The sequence below is a fragment of the Acanthaster planci genome, linkage group LG01 (genome assembly GCF_054643075.1).
Source record: "Acanthaster planci isolate LZ-2023a linkage group LG01, COTS_SCS, whole genome shotgun sequence".
NCBI lineage: Eukaryota > Metazoa > Echinodermata > Asteroidea > Valvatida > Acanthasteridae > Acanthaster > Acanthaster planci.
The window spans coordinates 35,547,089-35,568,797 of record NC_141777.1 but is presented as its reverse complement, the minus strand read 5'-3'; the positions used below and the strand labels follow the sequence as shown (position 1 = coordinate 35,568,797).

Here is a 21,709-nt window from a genome sequence, read left to right as displayed (position 1 = left end):
AGAAAAAGTTTAGAAAGTTCAAGAAATGTGCAGCAATGACAATCTCTTGGCCCCTACCGTGTCATAGACAGTCCTGACTATGTTTAGGAGGTGCTCCAGCTTCCTGATGGGTGAGTAGGCTTCTTCCAACTGGTGGAAATACTGTCGAATTTTCTGCAGGTTCTCACCCTCTGGTGGTGTGTAGTTTTCCTGATTATTGACAAAAATTGAAGTCTTCATAACCAAAACATTTCTGCTTGGTCTTCTAAAACCATGAATTCCAATGATAAATAATGACATCTTACAGCATACCTACTGTAACACATCATGCATACGCACATTGACCTTGCTATATCCTTTCTGGAAAGAAGGATCATTTTCATCTACCTTATTTGCTACTTGTTAACCTCTTGGACAAATTTCACCACGCTACAAAGCACAAAATGCTGAAGAGTACATCTTTGTGCCAAGCAAACACCAATAAGCAAAGTTGGTATTTGGTCAGAACTCTGTGCTGGAACTTAAAGCCTACAGGAAGAACACACCACACAAGTGTCCTAGTTCCTTGTCAATGAATGAAGCTGGCCCCAAGAGTGTGGAATACACTTGGGTTTGTACCAGTGTCCAACAGAAGTTATTTTTAGGTATAACTATCACTGATGTTGTTCAAACATTTTTCATGCGAAGATAATCCAAGCCACACAGATAATAAGTCCCTTTCAAATGAATCTTCGCCTCTCTACCTTGATGCCCAACTCTACTGGGGTCTTGGCCCGGGCCAGCTGTATGTTGTGGTCCAGTATGTCCAGGGCACCAGACTCTTTGTGATCGTTGATGAAACACTTGTAGATCTCGGGCTTGAGTGGCAATAAGATGTAATGGTGAATGGCACTCTCTACAATGGCATCCAGTTCAGCCATGGTCAGGTTGTAGTACTGCAGGGGAAAAATGACACAAGCTGACTCCAACTAAAACTGTTCATTTTGGAAAAGAATTCTAACATGACTACCCTTCTCTTTTTTTTCAGCAGTTGTTCAGGTCTTCGCCATGACATTTTTCTCATTTCAGTTACTAGTGGCACCTTGTTCAAACCCCATCCGAGGCAGAATGACAACATTACCAAATTATTCCGTAAGTTTTTGAAGAAAAGCCGGTGGGGTTTTTATCTGCACATTTGCTGTGGCCATATTTATTGACAAGAAGACTGCATTAGCTATTCTGCAGACGAGGGTTTTGAGTACAGCTTGTGGGGTTGGAGTGTATGTGATGGAGTGTATGTGATTCTGGGTAGAACACTCCATCAATGATTACGTCTCCTCACTCGGGAGTAAAAGGAGTACCAGTGAGGGCAGAGATGATTGGTGTGATTATTTTTGCTGCACCCTTGGAAGCTGAGATTGCCCCCAAAAATGCTTTATGGGTCCAATGAGAAGAGGGAAAAAATAATACAAAGTGCTGTTCTTTATCGATACATGTTATCACTGTCATCAGACGTCTTCCATTCTTACAGCGGCCCTACCTCTCTAGAACTCTTTACATAACGCCACCTGGAACTCCCAAATTAAATCCACATCCTCATTTTACACACTAAATGGTTGGCCAATTCAGCCCCGTGTGAATGAATTTACTAAGACCAATTTACCAACCAGCTGAGAACATGACCTTTTGACTAGTCCTACCTTGTCCATGGCTGCATCCACCTCGGGCTCTCGCCGGTTGAATAGGTAATTCTTCATGCCACTCATGAACTGCCTGATGTTGCGGATCAAGATGTCTGGTCTCTCCTTCTCTTCCTTGTCCTTGATGTTCTGGACGAAGCATTCCATCATCATGCTGAAGTAGCTGCTCTTGTTACTGGCAAGTCTGCCGCAGACAAAAACAGCACAATAAAGAAAGCCCCCGAAATGAGTCTAGTCCTCCAGTGTCACTCAGGAATCAGTTATGTCAAATTTCATCTGGTTTGCTTCTACTGTTCATCATATGAATGGTGACTCTTTACAAATTGTGACAAGATCAAAACCTCTTTTTAGAAAATACCCCCTTGGCAGTGATATAGGAAAGCTAGTCATGGGCACATGAGTGAGTGCTATAGTCACTGTGCACATGGGTGCTCATGCAAAGGTTCTGTAGGTTTGTGCACATTCTGAGGAAAACTGGTTACACAATTTAACTGCACTGACCATGACCCAGGGCACAAATGTGAAGTGTCTCTTAGAATGGAGCTCTCATGAATTCTCACAAAGTGCAATCTACTGCTTGTGCTCAGAATCCATAGAATCCAGAGTCTCTGCTTTTGTCACATCATTTAAAAGCACAAACGGAAACTTTCTGCATAGATCTTCTAGACAAAGAGTCGCACATGGAGACTGAAAAACCACATGATGCAACAGATGGGATTCCAACCCGGGGTAAAAAAGGTGCAAGTACCACAGCAACTTGAATCTCTTGTCCCTTGAAAAATCATTTCCATTCACTCCAAGCCTGAATAAGAGATGGCATATTTTACACAACAATGACATTTGGTGGGGAAACACCACACATGTATGACCAGGTTCCTTCGGGCTTGGCACATACACTGTACATGTACAACCAATTACTGCTGGCATGCACTGTCTGCATCTGGTGCCTAATTGAAAAAGCTCCCACCAGCCTCTTTTTGGTCAGCAAGAGGGGGGTGACCGGGGTTCTTCTATACGGATGGGACCCTATTCTCTTGTTGCACGCTGCCGCCATAAGCATGCAGAGCCTCAAACTGGCAGCTTGTAGAATCGCATCAGAATTGTATCAATGCAACTTCTGAAATATTGTTCCATCACATCATATAAGAGCTGACTCAGCAAAATTACTAAGCAACATACCGGGAATCGCTGAACCGGCTGTATCTATTGTGTAAAGCTGCCAGATGGAGGCTTTGCATGCCTATGGCAGCAGCGTGCAAAGAGCGAATCCCTGACACTGATTTAAGACACCCTTCCTTTTGTCACACCCTTCCATTTGGTGTCACTGTGACAGGACTTAAACGGCAGACATCGGGACTGTAGGTACATGTATACTGCTATATCAAGTACAAACTACTTACTGATATTAACATAATGATTGAACTGAGATGTTACTTACTTGTGTATGGCTGCCTGGATCTCCTTTGCAGGGTCGTCTTTAAATTTTTTCTTCTTGGTTTTGCCTCGCAGAACTAAGTGAAATACCACAAGATGAGTGATCAGAAATAAGCCAAATGATTTGATCAAAACTTTGGCCAGAACATGATTTGATCAAAACTTTGGCCAGAACATGATTTGATCAAAACTTTGGCCAGAACATGATTTGATCAAAACTTTGGCCAGAACATGATTTGATCAAAACTTTGGCCAGAACATGATTTGATCAAAACTTTGGCCAGAACATGATTTGATCAAAACTTTGGCCAGAACATGATTTGATCAAAACTTTGGCCAAAATGATTTGATCAAAACTTTGGCCAAAATGATTTGATCAAAACTTTGGCCAGAACATTAAAGGGAAGGAGACAAATGTGACCAACAAATGCATGTGTACAAAATCTGCAAGAAAACCATACCAGTGAGGTATGTATCCTCTCTTACCTGCAAAAGGGTTTCCCACATTGAGACTTTACTTCAGTGACAATGAGTAGGACTGGTCATGTCAAACATTGTTTTATGTGTGATCACATCACGCCATGTAAACATCATGCAATGTTACAGTATCATGTCACATTGTGTCATGCCATGCATTATACATGTATGTGTCATGCTGTGTGTACCATCATGCAACGTTACAGTACGTCACATCGTGTCATGCCATGCATTATATGTGTCATGCTGTGTGTACCATCATGCAACGTTACAGTACCACGTCACATTGTGTCATGCCATTCATTACGTGTGTCATGCTGTGTGTACCAATATGTCACACCATGCACATACATATACATATACCCTGTCATAACATGTCAGATCACCGCATGTGTCATGGTGTCACATCTTCTAAACTCAGTAAGGTCATACAACGTTTTGGTTTAACTGTATCATGTAATTTCATGTTACATCATTTCTTGGCAAATCACAAAGAGATCCTCTTATAATTATTGATGACATTAGAAGCAGACCATCACTTTCACAGAAATCACAGTTTCTTCCCAAATAGTTTTCAAACGTACATTGTACACTACTCACCATACTTCTGTATCCTGCTGAAATTGCTCATCTTCTTTTTCTTCTTCAACTTCTTGATTTTCTTGGTTTGAGATGCCTTAACTTCAGCTAGTTTATCAAAACTCTGTTCATCGTGATCCTCGTCGCTGAATGTCGTCATTTTGAGGTCTTGTCTTGAGTGTTCCCCAATGTGGTACTGCGTTTCACCACTGTGGCTACTTTGCGTATCTGCCGTCGAGGAGCTACGATCCCTTCTCATCCTGTCTCCTTCTTCATAATCATCTTCTTCTTCATCATCTCCCTCTTGGTCCAAGTCTTCACTACTGTATTCCGGGGTCTCCATACCTCTGTTGGGCTCCTTGGGTTCCTTCTCCCCCTCTTCCTCCTCACTACTGTCAAGTGTCAAATCCAGGAGCTTTCCAACTGTTGCATCGTACCTTGAGGTGGGGAGGTTGTGATGGGACTGTGGGTCAGCTTGGACGGGCAACTGCGGTGGTGTTGCACTGAAGACGTCTTGAGTTGAGACAAGGCCAGATGATGAAGGTGGCTCTTTGAATTGACTGGGTGCAAACAATGGATCAAATTCGTGAAGTGGGTTCACTTCTTGTTTGGGAGTTACAGGTGGTGGTGTCGATGACACTGAAGGTTTGAGAATGGGGGCTAAACTGGGCTGACCTCTCAGCAAACCAAACGAAGGTTGCTGTGATGGATCAGGTTGAGTCTCTGACACACTGGTTCGTTTCAGGGAGGCTAACTGTTCTGTCACCTTAGTGTAGTCACTTGCAGGACCTTGAGGTACCATGAGGCTTCTTGGAAATGAATACTGGGAAAGGTTTGGGGGTTGGCACAAGCCTGCCTGCGGTTGCTGATAATGTGGTCCTTGAGGGGGATGAGAGGCGGAGCGTTTGGGTGGTGGAGGCAGCGTCGGTCGGGGGGCAATAGGGTGGTGGTCTTGCCGCGTGACCTCAAAGGGTCTGTAGTACTCCACGGAGCTGCGATGAACCGGAGGGGACATGGGAGGACTCTGAAGGGATCTTGTGGTGCACATTGTGTCCTTTGGCGGAGGGGGTGGGCTGTGAAGAGGCGGGGGGTAGTGACCCACGTTCTGCAGCAGGAATTCTTGCTGGCTTTGGGTACTACACCGGATGGGCTGCCGCCCCATGCTAGCTACATGTAGCAGGGTGTCGTCACTGCTCCCATGCTGCAAACTCCTCCCAGGAATTGTGGACATGAACTCTGATTGTCTGAATGGATTGTTCTTGTCATCAAAGCTCCAGCTTTTGTGCAGCTGTCTATTCTGGGCTGCTACGCTGTCCACACCATGATTCCGCAGGGATACGACAGGCATTCCCTGCCCACCGCTGTCCAGTTTCACTGCAGCACCAGCATTTTTTGCAGCCGCTGATGTCTGCAGAGCAAACACAGGCTGTTTGTTCATGACCATGTAGCCTTCAGGTGATGAAAGACTAGGTGCCATGGATGAAGACGGAGTACTCCATTGAAAATCTTGCTGTTTTGTGGGAAAGATGGGAAGAGTTGACCAAGCCCTGGGGGATCCTGTGGATTCTGGAAAGTCTCTCTGTCCTTCAACTTGTTGATTAGGAACACCAAGTTGACATTGATTTCTTACCCAGAATTCTAAAATAAACAGCAAACACTTATCATTCTATCATATACTACTGACATTCTGGACACATGAGATTTTATAAAGTCAGGCACTGTTAAGCAAATTCAAAAACATACCAAACAGTTTTAAGGATTTTTCCAGCAGCAGAAGTTTTCCTAACACTGATTCTGTGGCAATGGCCAGCCAGCTCAACAGTAAAACTGGTCCAATGACTTACTGATGTCGTAACAGGATCTCCAATGGTAGCTTTTCTTTTTTTTGTACACTGCTTTTCAAATGTACAAGACCCTTGCAGTACCAACCTACCGGTACATGTAAAGGTGTGGCCAGGTAAGAGGTACATGTAATACACGAGCGCTCATTTATATCATTCTTAAGTTAAAGTGAGGATAAAGAAATTATAACTCTTAATGAACTGAGTTCCCATTGCATGCTCTGGGTAAACTATCCCCAGCATTTGGGATGCAGTAGCTGCTTTTCCACATGACACTGGTGTAATTGCGTCAAGGGTGCACAGTGCAGAGCATAAGACTGGTGGTGGTTGTAAAGCTGTCACTAGGGAAGAGCTACTTTTCTGGGCACGTACCTTCTTCAAACAGTGCCAGCGATTGCAAAGCTCGGATGTTGCGAGCAGCCATAATTTCTGGCGGAAGCACCAGCTTGCATGGCAGGGTACCCTTCTGATGCAGGTAGTGCAGAATAAGGTCCTCAATGGTGGAGAATTCTTCTGCAGACCTGGACAGCTTTACCCCTGAAATGATCACCCAAATAATCTTGTTCACCTGTATCCTGTTCAGTATCCATCTGCTCAGTATCACATTCACTGTTAATGTAGTGACATTGATAATAGTAAGAAACAAATTACTTGTTCAAGTGTAAACAATGATGTTGAGAAAGATGTTCATTAAGCATGTGATTTACCACAACTGTTTATATTGAATTTGTACTTCCATCTTCATGAAACAAAGTTTGTTTTTATACCTGCGAGCCAACAAACTCCCTTCATATATTGTACTCTTGACCCCTTCATGAACTGTGCACAAAGATGAGATGGTGCATTATTACACCGTATAAAGTGGCAACGGCATTCAAACTGTTGGTCCAATCACTCCCTTTGTCACTGTTGAAGGGTCCAAGTTGCAACGTGGAGCCAGTTTCAAGTTTTGGGGCAGGCATTTTGGGTGAGACAAATGCCACGTTACATTTCAAGCTGATTTGTTGCTGACCTTTGCTGAGCCAATACACGTTGATTAAATCAATATGACGAATAAAATGTTTGAAAGCATTTTTTAAAAATCAACATCTGGTTGTTACTTGTTCATCTGTGCTGTCTAAGCACCAAAAACAATCTTGATAAAAGTGATCCCGTGGGGAAAAATTCACTCCCAAAACTTGATGGTCTTCACTTAAACTGATGGCAATTATTGAACAGAGTTTATACCTTTGGTAAAAATCACAAAAATGGGACTGCCGAATATTCCTTGAATATCTTACTTGAAAGAAAGTACATGTAACTGCCTTGGTGACTATGTAAAATGTTGCTGTTGTTTCAAGAAAACAGAAATTTGGTTCCCTTTTTTAATGAATTCATTTCATTTTAGATATCATAACTGTTAATGGGCACCAATTTTTGTGTGTGGTGTGTGCAAATGTAAGAGTCTGAATAAATGGGTAATACTAGCAGCAAAAACACAGAAGAAATTCACAAAACACATTGAAAACTGAAAAAAAAGAAAAATAAGTGTACGGTATAAAAAGTACATGAGTACATGTAAAAGAGAAACTGGATCGGTTCAAACTTAAATATTATATATGAAAAGGGATTTTTTTAACACAAAAATGTTGCAATCTCACTATCTCCCCTGAAGCATAATGGTATGGTCCAAATTGTCAACTGATGAGCACAGCTAGGACAGGTGCCTTTTCCAAGCTCCACAGGGAGAGGATTTTCCTCAATGAAGACTGCCATTTCCAGAGGTTAAACCTCCCATGTTTCCTCTGTGGCCATGATTATTAGTCAACTGAGAGTGGATTTCAGACTTCCATTGACGTGTAAACTGATGCAAAAGTGTGGTCATGAAGCAGAATTATGCATGCGCATGCATTCTACCCATGTCATGAACTTGACTTGACTGCAGTAACTTCACTGCTTGAAGTTTGTTCCATGAATTTACTGTGCAACATTGTCGAAGAGACATATCACTTTAAGGAAAATTTACTGATTACTCTTGGCAATGGAAAACTGCTCTTATAAAGGGCAAGGGCACCTGTCATGCCTGTTCGTCCGCAGCGGGACACTGTGTGTACAGTTTTCTCTCACTTAGAACACCCTGTAGTTCATGGATTTTGCACAATATACATGTAAATTGCAAGCTCTTCAATTTGACAGTTGAAAAAGCTGATGTGTTTTTCTTCATTTTTCTCAAAGCAGTTCACTCCAACATGAAATAAAAGCTGTAAAAATTTTATACCCCTAAAGCACCCAATCTTGAAAAAAATTACTGCAAAAAGAATTGGTGTAACCTCCCTTGACTGCTGTTGAAATTTTGTCGACAGAAGTGTTTGCTCACAGCACGTTACACTTGGTATTCATTGTACCATGTGTTTTATTCATTAACCTGCAACTGACAGGATTAAATTACGCTGGCTTCCTTTGCTTTCAGATGTCTTCTCTAAGAGTTTGTTACTTGAGCAATTCAGGAAATGCGTACAGCCATCATTTCACTTTTTCTTTCAAGGTTCATGGGAATGTGGCATGAATGTGACAACTTATTGACCTTTTTTGGTTTCATTTTTTGTTTCATGTTGCTGCCCCTGACCTGCAGAGAATTCTGTTCTCACAAAATGCAAATGCACGGCAGTAGATAACTTCTACCAAAATACTTCTACTGAAAATATGATTTTCCTCTGTGATTTCTATTGTCTTACCAAAAAGGGAAGTCAAGTACCAGTTCTTCACAGGTGACTGAAAACACTCAAAGAAAAGAATATGTGGGAAACCTGGTGACGTTAATTGACTATCAGTGGTAGTCTACATTAATACTAAGTACCAATGGTAATATTCATACTTGAGAAAATTATTGACAATCAACATTGATTCATGACAAGAAACAAAGTGAGGGCAATAAGTCAGGCATCCTGTCCTTGGAATCTGCCCTCGTTCTAGCATTACCAGGATCTGACCTACCATTCTGAGAGATAAGAATAGGCAACTTCTCAATGTACAATCCCGTTCCTTTCCCTGGGTGCTTCATTGCCAGCACAAGGCCGTCCTTATCTCTTGCTTGGCACACGAGGAAGCTCTGCAAAATGAATTATTCAACAACTCATTAATATTCATCGATACATGCATATGTATCATCACTTTCTCCATCACATGGATGATTTAAGGAAAAATTCACATCTGTATGCCCGGTTGGGTTTGAATAACTTCTGATTTGTCATTATCTATAATGAATGAAAGCTAATCAAATTATTTCAATTAACTTGACTTTATACCAGTAACCACAACTGATAATTCTACATAGATACCCATACAATGCCAACCCTATGGCCAAATACGACAAGGCTGTGCATTCTGCATGCATACAATGTACATGTATGTGGATTCATTTACTTCAAGTATGAAACTATGTATAAACACATAAAAGAGGGCCGTGACCAAACCACATATACATGTACCACAGAATGGGCACAACTGATTTCCATCCAAAAGCCTGCAAAGGCATGGTATCTCTGACTTACACATAGTACTAGGCAAACGACAACTGCCCTCAAGGGTCAGCCTTATCCTTTTCTTTGTCAACATTCTGGGGACAACTGTGTGTACTCATGAACCAAAAACTTTTACAAGATCATTCATATGCGTTCTTGTACACATTTCAGTATACAAAGCTGCAACTGAATCGGTATCTGATTCAGCAAAATCAGCTGAGAAGAAAATGTTTCACAGACTTAATAAACCTTTTCCTGGAATGTAGATCCGGTGCAACCTCTCAAATATAACCAGTGCACCAACACAGACAATATCATACCAGACAAGATGTGGTGTGCCCCAAAAAAGGAAGCAGCTGTATGAATCACACATGATTGGTATGACCGTCCGTAAGACAATCATCGAACTTGTCCCAGAAACATAGGAGGTCATAGAAACTGCACGATATGCATAAACCATATAGGGGCATGTCTGACTGGTAAGTCTGGTGGTACATGTAATTAAGGATGCAATTTGACTATTTGCTGAAGACAGGAGTGATGTACTTTGTTGTTTGTATACATGGTAGTTAAGGATGTACAACTGACTATTTGCTAAAGACAGGAGTGATGTACTTTGTTGTTGTTTGCATACATGGTAGTTAAGGATGCACAATTGACTATTTGCTAAAGATAGGAGTGTTCTTGCTGTTTCTGTACATAGTATCCTGCTGATTCTCTGATTGCAATGCATTAATTGGCAGATTTTAGAGATGTCACTTTGATGACATACCACGAGGAAGTCTTCCTTTTCTCAACATGTGTTTTTCCGTGTACATTACAGTAAACTCTCGATAACTCAAAGTCAGTTAACTCAAATTTCTGCTTCGAAGACATTCTTCATTTCCCACCAAAAGTATACATTTATTATGTATGTACCACTACATCCGCTTAACTCAAAAGTTTTAAGGGCCAATCAAAAAAAAAACCGCCGCCAAATTACTGACAATGAGTGGAAAATGAATGCGGAGACTTTAATTGTAAGTCATTTCTGCAAACCACACTTCGGTTTTTTTTTTGCGCGAGGACAGAAGCATGCTTACTGCCAATGCCATTGTATTCAACTCCTCGTGACTACAACCTACACAAATCCCAGCTTTCAAGCAAGCCTGATTGCCATCATGGCCCAAATGTAGCCCACAAGCGCGCCATCCAATCGTTGATTCTAACAGTGGCCATGTGACTGCACTGATGGAGGTTTTGTGCATGCCGCGGCTAAAGCCTGGCTGCTGCCTGTCCAATTGCAGCACTCGCATGCTGCTTACATGCTGACTGACTGGCTTGGTGCTGAAAATGCTGTTTTGCATTGCCAAATTTCGCTCAAATTTTGGTTTAAAAAGGAAAGGTAAGGGAATGAAAAGACAAACAAAAACACACACACATTTAAAAAAAATCATTTTATGCTCGAACATTTTGAAATGCAAAATGGTGCACCCTCAAGAGATTAAAAGGGAATGATCATGTGGACGAACAGGAAAACCCCGGGCCCAGCTGGTCCTGGCCAACTGAGTGAGTACCAGGCTGTGTGCTCCATGCCGTGGTGTGCACAGAACAAAACAAAAAAGTACATAGTTTTGGTGGTTTATGTTTTCATCAGTAGAATGGAAAAATTTACGTAAGAAAAAAGTGAAACCTCATCAAACTAATGATTTTTAGAAGAAATGTATTCTTGGAAACACATGTAAGGAAATAACCATCACATATAACGTCTTCAATAGCCAGTGCAGGGGCAAGTAGGGTTACTTTGCACTGTACATGCATGTGTGGGCAAGACTCAGGAACTTTCGAATCTTGAAATCTAGATAACTTGAATGTTTTATCCATTCCCCTGAGGCTCAAGTTATCAAGAGTTTACTGTGTTCTACAGCTGGTGTCTTTAAATGACTTTAAGCACCATAGCTTAACCTTAAAGTCGGGCCAGGATAAACAACAATCGTGTTACAGATCAGCTTGGCTCACTGGCCATACTTAGGAAGTTTTATTTCTCTGACAAGGAAGTGAAAACGAGCCAATGAACAAACCAATGAAAGGTGTAGAGTAATTTGGTCTGATCTTGTTAATGGTATACACGTATTTGATAGAATACATTTCAACAACTCCACTTTCACTGAATCATGAGAAAATTTCCACTTACACATTTCAGTGAAGAAATCATGGAAACAATCTGCTTAGCATTGGGACCTTTTCACTGCTGCTACCCCCCAAAAATGCTTACTTAGTAACAAACTACAAATTTACAACCTTACACTGTAGCCAGGCCACACTGTGTCAATCCCTCTGACTCTCACTTCACAAAACACAGGCATGTCCTCACTGCATGCAAGGCCTAAGGTGCATATGAATCAACACACCAGGTACATGTAGCTCAGGACTATCACAATCAGAGGACATAACTGGCAGCTACACTGTACATGTACGTGTACACCAGTGAGCTTCTCTAATCCCAGGATCTTGTCCACTTGTAGTTACTTAGTAAGTAATCCACCTCCTCAGCCACAGAGAATTTTAAGCAATTACGCACTATGCACTGGAGGACATGCTGACAGGATCTGACTCTCTGCATACATAGGCATACCTGACCAGTTCAGAGGTCAAGTGCATCTCAGGATGACATCTAAAAACACTAATCCTCCATTTGTTTTGAACATGAAGTCCAAGAAGTCTGCAACAAGTGGAATGCATTTTGTACCGGAACTCTGCTGCTGTGCACTGCCTGTAGTGGTAGCAATATCGCTCTGTGGGTATGCCCCGAAGCGTTGAAAAAAAATCTCAGGTTGGGGCTGGTAACAGAGTACAAATGCTATTAAAATGACTTGCAAATCAGTACTTCTGGCTTTTGGCTGTATATCAAATGTTGACCACTTTTTCTTGCCTCTTTCAAAAGTTAAGATATTCAGCCCAAAATAATACCACCCACATGTGGTTAAGCCTCCATGAAGTATTGACACACAATGCAGAGAGACAGCTGAGCACTTTCTCCTCTGGGACACCAAAATACCAACTCCAACAAACAATGGTACATTCCTGCAGATCAAACATACATGGTATCCCCCCCAATTAAGCCTCGCTCAGAATAGGAGGATATCCAGTGTGAGATATTACTGGACTTCCACTTTCCATTTTGGCACGTTTTCATTATGTGTCAGGGGCTTGTTTCCCTGCAATCTTTTGTTATTGATCAATTTCCTTTTCTTCCCTACAACTTCCTTCAAATTACAATAGTTTCCTTTTCTACTGTTGATATGTACTGGAATTGTGTGCTGTGGGTCTGTGTTTTCCAGTCTCATTCTTAGTCTCAACATAGAGGAAAGACACAGAAGGAGTTGCAACTCAAACACTTCAAAGTGTTCAATGATGGTTGTCGCTCAGTCAGACGAATAATACAAAACATTCCAAAAATGCCTGATTACTGCCTGAATCTTAGCTGGTCAAGCGGGGCTAGTAATATCCTAGCAATACATAGAGTTTCTGCTTGCAATTAAAAACAAATTATCGCTGTGACCAGGAAATAGAAAGAGAAAAATCCCTGATATTAGACCTACTTTTGCCATCGTAAATAAACATTTTAAATTTTGATAACTGTTCCATTATCCCTGCAAAGTTTGTAATTTTATTCTCCTCCGTCCAATGCATCAGTGTTCAATGACTTGGTACGAATTCGGCTAAGACTGGCCAACAAAATGTTCATAACTACTGGAAAGCTTAGTTCATTAGGAACAAAATGCGCTATTTCATCACAGGGAGTAATCGTGAAAATAAAATATGCTTTTGAACAAATACCATAATAAAAATGATTCAAACAAAACACAAAATCTTGTAAACAACTGGGCTATTTATTCCCAAAATAACTCCAGAAGAAAGAGCTCATTAAGGGCAATGACTGCGCATATACATGTAGATTTAGGGCAGACAGCATAATGCAAGCAACTGTGCAAGCATTAAATTTGATATTGTCATGAGATCATACCAAGCACCAACAAAGGCATGAATATTCAATTTCCTATACCTCTGTACACAAAGTTTTAAGGATGCAGATCACCATTGACAAATTGCGGCAGCGATCATAGGGTGCAAAGGGGTTTCGTGGTTATGAAACAGAGGGTGTGTAGCAAGCGTTCACTGTGCTATGGCTATGGACATACATGTACCTGGCATGCCAGAAAACGGTAATTGGCAGCCCGGGCAGTTCAAACTCCTTCCGTGTCCTTCCTTTATGGTTTCAATGACTTATGTCTGTGGAACAGAGATGGCTGAGTACTCAGCAAAATAAAAACACAAACCATCTGGACGGCAGAGACGGCAGCCCTAATGTTTGAGCTCAATGATATCTCAAGATCCTAGAAATCTGCCAAAAGCTTCCCAGTTTAACATCACAAAATAAGTTCAAGTAACATCTCAATTATAGTGACATGTTAAAGGTATTTCTTCAAATATGGTCATATTTTTGAGTGTGCATAGTTGCATACCCAGGTATTGATTCCGGAGGAAAAGGGAAGAAAATAGGAATTCTTCTCAATACCGGTACCAATAGCGCCAAATGTACTCTTCCAGTTTGATGTCAGTGGTTTGTATGGCATGCGGCAAATTTTCTACAGAATCAGCACAGACTTAAAGCTTATTATGGGCTGACAGAAATGATTAATATTGGGCATTTAAAATTAACTTCTCCTGTTTCAGCACATAAACATATCATAATGTACATCACTTGATTGACTTTGACTAGTAGGACAACTTTTGCACAGAATGCATCTCAGCGTAGGGTTTTAACTGTTGCAATGTTTTAAGGGAGGTTTGTGGACACACTGTGTGACAAACTTGCCATAGCAAAGCATCCCTGGTCAGAACTAAAAACATCTGTATAACATTTTCTCGATGCCAATGCTTTCCAGAAATGATTTTTTATTTGCCATACACGCCTCAAATTTCAAGCATTGGTTTCGTTTGGTTTGTGCAACTCCCTCCTGTAACCCTCCCACCCAGCCTGTTTCTTACCCCAACAGCTTGGCCTTGGAGGTAGTGAATCGCTGCCGTTCGCTGAGTGTGGGGCAGAAACCAGATGGGCTTGGTGTGGACCAGCCTGGTTAGCAGGGAGAGTTCCATGGAGTCCTTGACATATTGCTGATGGGGACTGATGAATTCCTCATGGGAGGAAGCCCTGGAGGGGTGCGTGGCAGCAGGCAGGAGGAGGCTCTGTGATGGCAAATGACCAAGAGTGAAGGTAAAAGATCAAGCACACAGACAGAAAAGGTTGAAACAAAAGATTCAATTTGCTTGTGGTTGATTTCACATTTTGATATGTGGCAGTATATTAGACCAGTTTGACAGCATTATTCAGCGTATACGCATTCTTGTCAAATCAGCAACTTTGACAACTACAGGTGTGTAATCCTCTGTTCATCAAATGAGACAATCATTCAGGATTTGAGAAAGTTCTACACGTGCTGTAATGCATAGCAAAGTGAATTTGTTGAGGTAATTGATACTCTGAGCTTAAAATATATACCGGTATTACATGTTAAACTGCCGTGTGAAATGATCTGGGTGGAACGTGTTTGTGACGCAATGTCTATTATTCTACAGATGATTTTCACGCAGGCGAAGTTCATCACTTTTTGTTGTTTCCTTGCTCTTTGTTATTTTGTACTTTTTGTTTGATCTGAAAGTCATGTTCAAGAATTTAGCAGAAAGGTTTGACTAAGGTCAAATAAACTGAAATAGGGCATTTCCAAAACTTCAAATGTTATACTGTACCTATGCGTGTACATGCACATGTGGACCCCAATAATCATGTACCGGTATGTGTTGGTATGTACATGTAGTTTACATGTTTCTATTTAAAATTACCAAAGAATTTTGTTATAAATTAATGTGCAAACTTTCCGTATGAAAAGTCAACGCATTAGCATAAAACATGCTACTAAGTGAAACAGAGTATCACATGAGCCTTAATAATATGACACGTTTCTGTCATCTAAACTGTATCAACCTTTAGCCAGAGCTCTTCTGCAGGATAAGGGATTAACAAAGTTCAAATATGGAAATGTCTGTCTGCACACTGTGCTCTAAAAATGATGCAATATAAATAATACAACAGAATGAAGTACGTAGCAACACTACGGTACCACTGGCTAACATTTACAAATGTCTACTGTAAAATTGTTCAGGGCATTTCCCGGTGTTATGCTGGTTCAGAAACTAAAAAAGAAGACAGAACATTTGGCAAACCAGGTACATTATTGAAACCATGCCACAAAAGAAGCCTATGGTCATTTTAGTAGTTCAACTAAACATGAAATACAAACAGATCATAAGGGCAAAATAGGTCCAATTCTTATTACAATTACATACATGTAAACTGTGTATGAGTCTATTGCTACAAAAAGGTATAAAAGTGGCAGATATTATATGGATGTGCTTTCTGGAAAAAATACTGAAAGAACTATATTAATTTGCCAAAAATTCCAGGAAGTAGATCCAAAACAGTTTCAGTCATCACCACAGTTGATTTGTTTATTTAGCTACATGTGCCGTACTTCTCAAATCCTGGCATTTCATGAGCTCTGTACTCCTATTCTGTTCACTTTCACTCCTGGAGGTATGGTCCCACAACATTCTTGTGGAAAGCACAGATATGTCTCACTTCCTGGGTGAAGACCACTGTAAATAATTCTGATGACAAATTCTGAAAGGCATGCTTGTATTTTAATTTACCTTAAGCTTCCTGTGTTGTTTTTCTATTTTGAGATGTGCATGTAAACACACCCAATTTCATAAGACTCAGTTGACTCCTTACAGTGAAGAAGATCATGTTGTGTGTGCTTGGGAATGACCAAATTGGGGGGGTGGATGGGGGGTGGATGGGGGGTGGATGGGGGTGTATGGGGGGTGGATGGGGGGTGGATGGGGGGTGGATGGGGGGTGGATGGGGGGTGGATGGGGGGGTGGATGGGGGGTGGATGGGGGGTGGATGGGGGGTGGATGGGGGGTGGATGGGGGCTTTCCAAGGGGTGAGGCTAAATTTGGGGGGTTTTCAGGTTTAGACATGGCAAGAGAATGACATAGCACCCAAATTTGCTTTTCTCTCAACTTCAACTCCATCTTAAAAAAAAAAAAATGGCCCATTTTGGGTTGCCCATGACCCTGTTCTCCCCCGTTTTGTCAAGAAAATCTGGAAACTCCGAACAGCACAACTTAGTAGGAGTACAATACTTTTCAAGTTCCAATGGTATACATGGGACAAAAAATAAGGAAATCAGATGATCCAAGCAAACCTTACATGCCAAAGCAGTGGAAGCTACATGTACCCGGTACATGAAACATTCCTTAGTTAGTGCACAACACATCAAGTTTTAATATCCTTTGTAAATGTGAAGGTATTTGTACCGACACAGGGATTCTGGGCTCACGGCTAGCACTCAAGATTCGGCAATATCTTGCTATAACGTCAACACTGACGTACATGTACAAGTAGGAGTTTTTGCACACCCAGAGCCCTAATCCGATAGTCAAATAGTCAACAGAATTTTTCAGTGCCCATTTTTTCCCTGGACTGCAAGCGAGCACACCTACCAAAATCAAATAGGACAAATTCTTTCCATCACTGATTTAACAACAAGGGCTGAAAGATTACATGTACCTGTACCTGTATTGTGTCCTTCTGTCAGTGTTTAAATCAGCACTATAATTCACTTACATCCAAGTCAAAATACATGTACATGTAGTTTGCATTTTGATGTGTTTAGCAGCAGCCTCAAGAACACGTACATGCAACTCTTTTTTCATTATGAGGCAAGAGATCACATCTATGGGATTGAGTCTACCCCAACATGAGCAGAATTTGTTCAATATTAACTTACGTGTAAGTTGAGCTTCTCAAGTAGCTTACATGTTTGTACCTTGCAGTCTACATTAATGACCTTACCAAGTATTAGAGACAATGTACCACTGAATTTGTGACAGTTTGCACACAAACTCTTTCATCTACAAAAAAACCTGAAGCTAAAACTCACCTCTGCAGCAGGCCAATTACGTGAATTTGGGGTGTGCAAAATAAGTTGACTCATTTAAACATCAACCCACAAGCAAAAAAAAGCTGGTTCAGTGACAGTTTTCTCTTTGACTCATATACCAACGGCATTCTCTGGCATGTACCACCAACTGTTTACTTTCAATTTCCTTAACTCTCTGGTTTCAAACTCTGCTGGAGCCATTCTACACTCAAACTTTCGAATATGAATTTCCAGCCCAAGCATGAGCTTCCTTATAAATACAGACACACTTTCTTCAGATTTCCCTTCCAACTCACGTACTGGTATCCTTCCTGGTTATATCAGACAAGGATATTTGGCTGGGGAAAAAGACATATCAATTGAGTTCTATTCAGAGCCTCTGAGAGTTTTGTTTTTAATGTTATCCTATAAGCATGAGTGAAACACATAACACAAAGTGTCTTTGTGTCCTGTGTCCTTCAAGTACCAGTACAAACAGCATAAAGGATTCAAGATATACAAGTATATTAACACTCACATTTTTGCCATTTGCTCTGTGTGGGAACAACAGATGCAGTTTTACAAAATAATGACAGTACTTTAGCGGGAACTTTCTGCACACATGCAAATTTCATGCTTGTTTGGCATGTGCTGAATTCGTCCTGCTATTTCTATTTATATGCTCATGTATAAGAATAGGGTCTTTGTCAGCAGTGCCAAGTGATCAGCTGAAACAATACCCACCAATCAGCCTCTTCTTTGTCGAAGAGAGGATGATTCAATTCAGAGCAAATTATGGACTCAAGTACAAGCACAAGTACATACATGTATTATCATAGAGCAAAGGAATAATTGTATGCATTACACGACGAATAAAAATTATCCAGTATTAGATGGTCAACTGCTGTTGCTATGTGATTAACCAATCAGCACTGAGGGTTCAACTTTACTTTACGAAATGTGTAAAATCTGGTGTAGGCCCTAAGTGGTTACTGGAGAGTTAAGTGAACACTCTTGCATATCTCCCGGCTATAGAGTGTGCTTAAGAAACAAGAAACATGTCTACATACGTGTACCCATGAATACAACAAAATTGAATTTGTATCGATCAGGAAAGATTTGTATAAAATGCATAGTTATCACTCACTCTTGGGAAAATCTCTCATAAAATTCAATATTTTTCATCTTATTTCCTTTTGAAGCTGCAGATTGCTTGGTCTAATGCTTTTTTGGTGTCTGTTTTCATCAACAAACCAATGAATCATCCCAGCTCTGTTTACACAATGAAAACAAATCATGGGGAACTTCAGGGACTTAACATCAATGAGCAAACTGGAGATGGACAAAGCAACTTGATGTAAATCTAGGGTCGGGGAGAAGGGTAGAGGAACAAGGCCTGGCCTGGGATAATGTAGGAGAATACAGGATATACATGTATTATGCAAGGTTTTCTGGGGCAAGAGAGCAAAGCACTCATGGGCAGCAAACTGATAAACCATTTATAGTGAGGATATTTTGGTACATGTATTTTTGAGTAAATTAGTAATTTCTTTCCCTTTCCTCCTTTTTCTTTCTCTTGCTTTTTCTTTTTTCCAATTTTTATTTTTCCATTTTTTGTTCCAGAGGAAGAAAGCTCCCCCCTCGTCCCGCTCAGGACACCCATGGGTACAAAATACTGTGGAGGTGTGACACAGAAAATCCATACGGGTTCTTCTGTGTGCCGGGCAGGGGTGAAGAGGAGAAAGTGTAGAAGCAGAGTGCAAAAGTAGGCTACCAAGGCCCAAATTTCATGGCTCTGCTAACCAAGGAATACACAATGAGCCATTGTATGTTTTCAGCACTAGCGCAGAAATTCTGCAACAAACCAGGTAAGTACAGAACCCTCAGTGACACAGTTTATGCATGCATATAATCCACATTTCTCTGCTAACCTTTGCAAAATGGTATTCTGTTAGCAGAAGTTTCTGCTATGCGAGTTTTTTTTCCCTGGATAGGCCGCAAGGGTCACTTAGAATGGTGAGATGGAGGTACCCTGGCCGACCCAACTTTGATGGCACAATTGTATAATTTGTTAAGAGGTCAGGACTTACATGTATTTGTGGGGACAAAATCAATTTGTCCCCAGAGTAACTATCACTCAAGGGTGTTGTGAGGGGAGATCCTCCTTCTCCCCCTCCAAAAAAAGAGAAAGAAAACAAATACAGAAAGGGAAATGCAAAAGAAATGAAAAGATTGAGGGAAAGGAGATGAAAATCACCAATTTTGCTTGAAAAACCCTCAACATAATTACCCTCCTCCCCCAATTCATTATTTTGTCTTAGTTCATGAGTTCCCCTCTGGGAAAAAATTCAGGCAACACCCCTGCTACTTTTTACATGTTTGCAGTCCCACAAGCATAATGCCAGTAGATGTGATGGTAAAGGAGACCTATTGGTGCACAAGGGTAGAATCAGGAAATAAATTGTCTCGTTTCTTAATCTCTAATTCCTATATATCTACAGTGAGGGTTATTTCTTGGCACCTGTTTTTATATGCCACTCACAAATATTTAGGTAAAAGGTATCTTTCATGGTGCTACATGTACAACCATCTTAATAAACATGTCACCCGAATATACAGAAAAACATTTCGTACTTTGCTTTGCAGCTGTTTTCATTACTCAACACATGGATATAAATGTACATGTATGTGGTAGATGGGTATTATTGTCAAGGGCCTACAATGGAGAGAGCTTCGTCACTGTATATGATGTGTTTATCTGACGTATTTCCTGAGTCCTGTTCAGTAACGTACATGTACGGTATGGAACCAACCGTGTCATCTACACTGTAGCTGGGTAGATTTACATCCTAGACTAGTTCCTATTTCATTTCAGCTGGTTTTTAGTTTGGAATCCCAGTTCCTGCAGCTGTGGGTAGTTCGTATTGTCAGTGTTTTTCTCTCAAAACAAGGATAAGACTTTTAAGCACGCAAATTCTATTTATAGGAAACATGTAACTGGATTTTTATCCGTGGAATACATGAAGCATAACTGTATTTACATATTGCGATGACTCTCTACCTCCTTTGTAGCAGTAAAATGCAGAAATCAACATTTTGGATTTTATGCCAATGACGATTTCCACATTTTATGAGCCAACGGATGATTGCAAGGCACAACAGAAGTGTGTCCAGAGTGTTGCGTGCAATATTTGTGTCTACATTTTCTTGGAGTAGTTTGCACCTTAAACTTGGTTTTCATGTTATAAAGCTTGTTTAAGCACTAGTAGTGGCCAGTATTTTTTCCACGCCTTTTTGGTGGGTGATTTTGAAGAACTGATTTTTGCACTGTTATTATGCCCTTTTGACAAAGAGTGCCTTGAAGGACATCAAAATAGCGGCCTCGTGCATACGTTAATGAACGTGTTTGAAAACTATCACCTTCTATAACTTCCAATGAAAACAAATATTTTGAGATCTTGTTTTGTTTTTTAAGTTTTTATAATCTTCAACATGCACTTTGAAAGCAACTTCCAAGAATACAAGAAGTTCATACACTTACACCATGGCAGTTAAATGTTTACAAAAAGAGACAGTAAATTGGTCATCCATAGAGATGGGTGGAGCACATGACAACTATGAAGGGGGTCCAAAAAAGCTGGCGTCCTGGCTAAGGCAGGGCGACCTTTAGACAGAGGGTGGTTATGCCATATTGGCCACTGAAGGAAATGGTCGAGGTGAACATTCAACATTATGAAATGTGGTTATATTGGAAAAATATTCTTTTACGGTTAAGGCTGCATGCATAGGTGTTGCTCTCGATACTTGAGGTACAAGAAAAAGTACACGACTCTCAGATCTCATCACGCAGCAGCAAACAGTCAAGGTCACCCCTCAACATGTCCCATGTTGAAGTGACCATGTGATGCAAGAATATACTCTAGTCTGATCGAGAATATTCTCTTGCTTACCCAAGGGTCATACTCCTACTGTTTATGCAGTCAGGAGTGTACTTGTGTTACATGTAACACATGTGACTTGGTCAAATGCAGCGTACATGTATGTGACATGTAATGAGGTGCTTCAACTACGCACTTCAAAATAAGCTGCAACAAGTTGTGATCGAGAAAATGACATTCCCTTTTGAAACCACGACAGGGAAGTTGTCCCCTAAACGGGGTTTTTCATGGAAGGAAACTACATGTACTGGTATC

General features: G+C 40.9%; 1 protein-coding gene across 8 annotated transcripts in view; it reads right to left on the bottom strand.

Moving 5' to 3' along the window:
- Positions 1-21,709, bottom strand: part of LOC110979628 (uncharacterized) — a 43,496-nt gene that overhangs the window by 7,668 nt on the left and 14,119 nt on the right. For 5 of the 8 annotated variants that reach the window (XM_087140747.1, XM_087140743.1, XM_087140773.1 and 2 more), the window contains 9 exons: positions 14,521-14,718; positions 8,963-9,077; positions 8,704-8,775; positions 6,362-6,526; positions 4,170-5,786; positions 3,097-3,169; positions 1,659-1,842; positions 723-914; positions 58-189 (listed from right to left, as the gene is read on the bottom strand). In XM_087140747.1, coding sequence (XP_086996873.1) covers positions 58-189; positions 723-914; positions 1,659-1,842; positions 3,097-3,169; positions 4,170-5,786; positions 6,362-6,526; positions 8,704-8,775; positions 8,963-9,077; positions 14,521-14,718 — 2,748 coding nt within the window. Of the gene's footprint in view, positions 1-57; positions 190-722; positions 915-1,658; positions 1,843-3,096; positions 3,170-4,169; positions 5,787-6,361; positions 6,527-8,703; positions 8,776-8,962; positions 9,078-14,520; positions 14,719-17,537; positions 17,668-21,709 lie in introns of those variants that run through there. The other 3 variants (XM_022235609.2, XM_022235611.2, XM_087140770.1) reach the window with 2 other exon arrangements.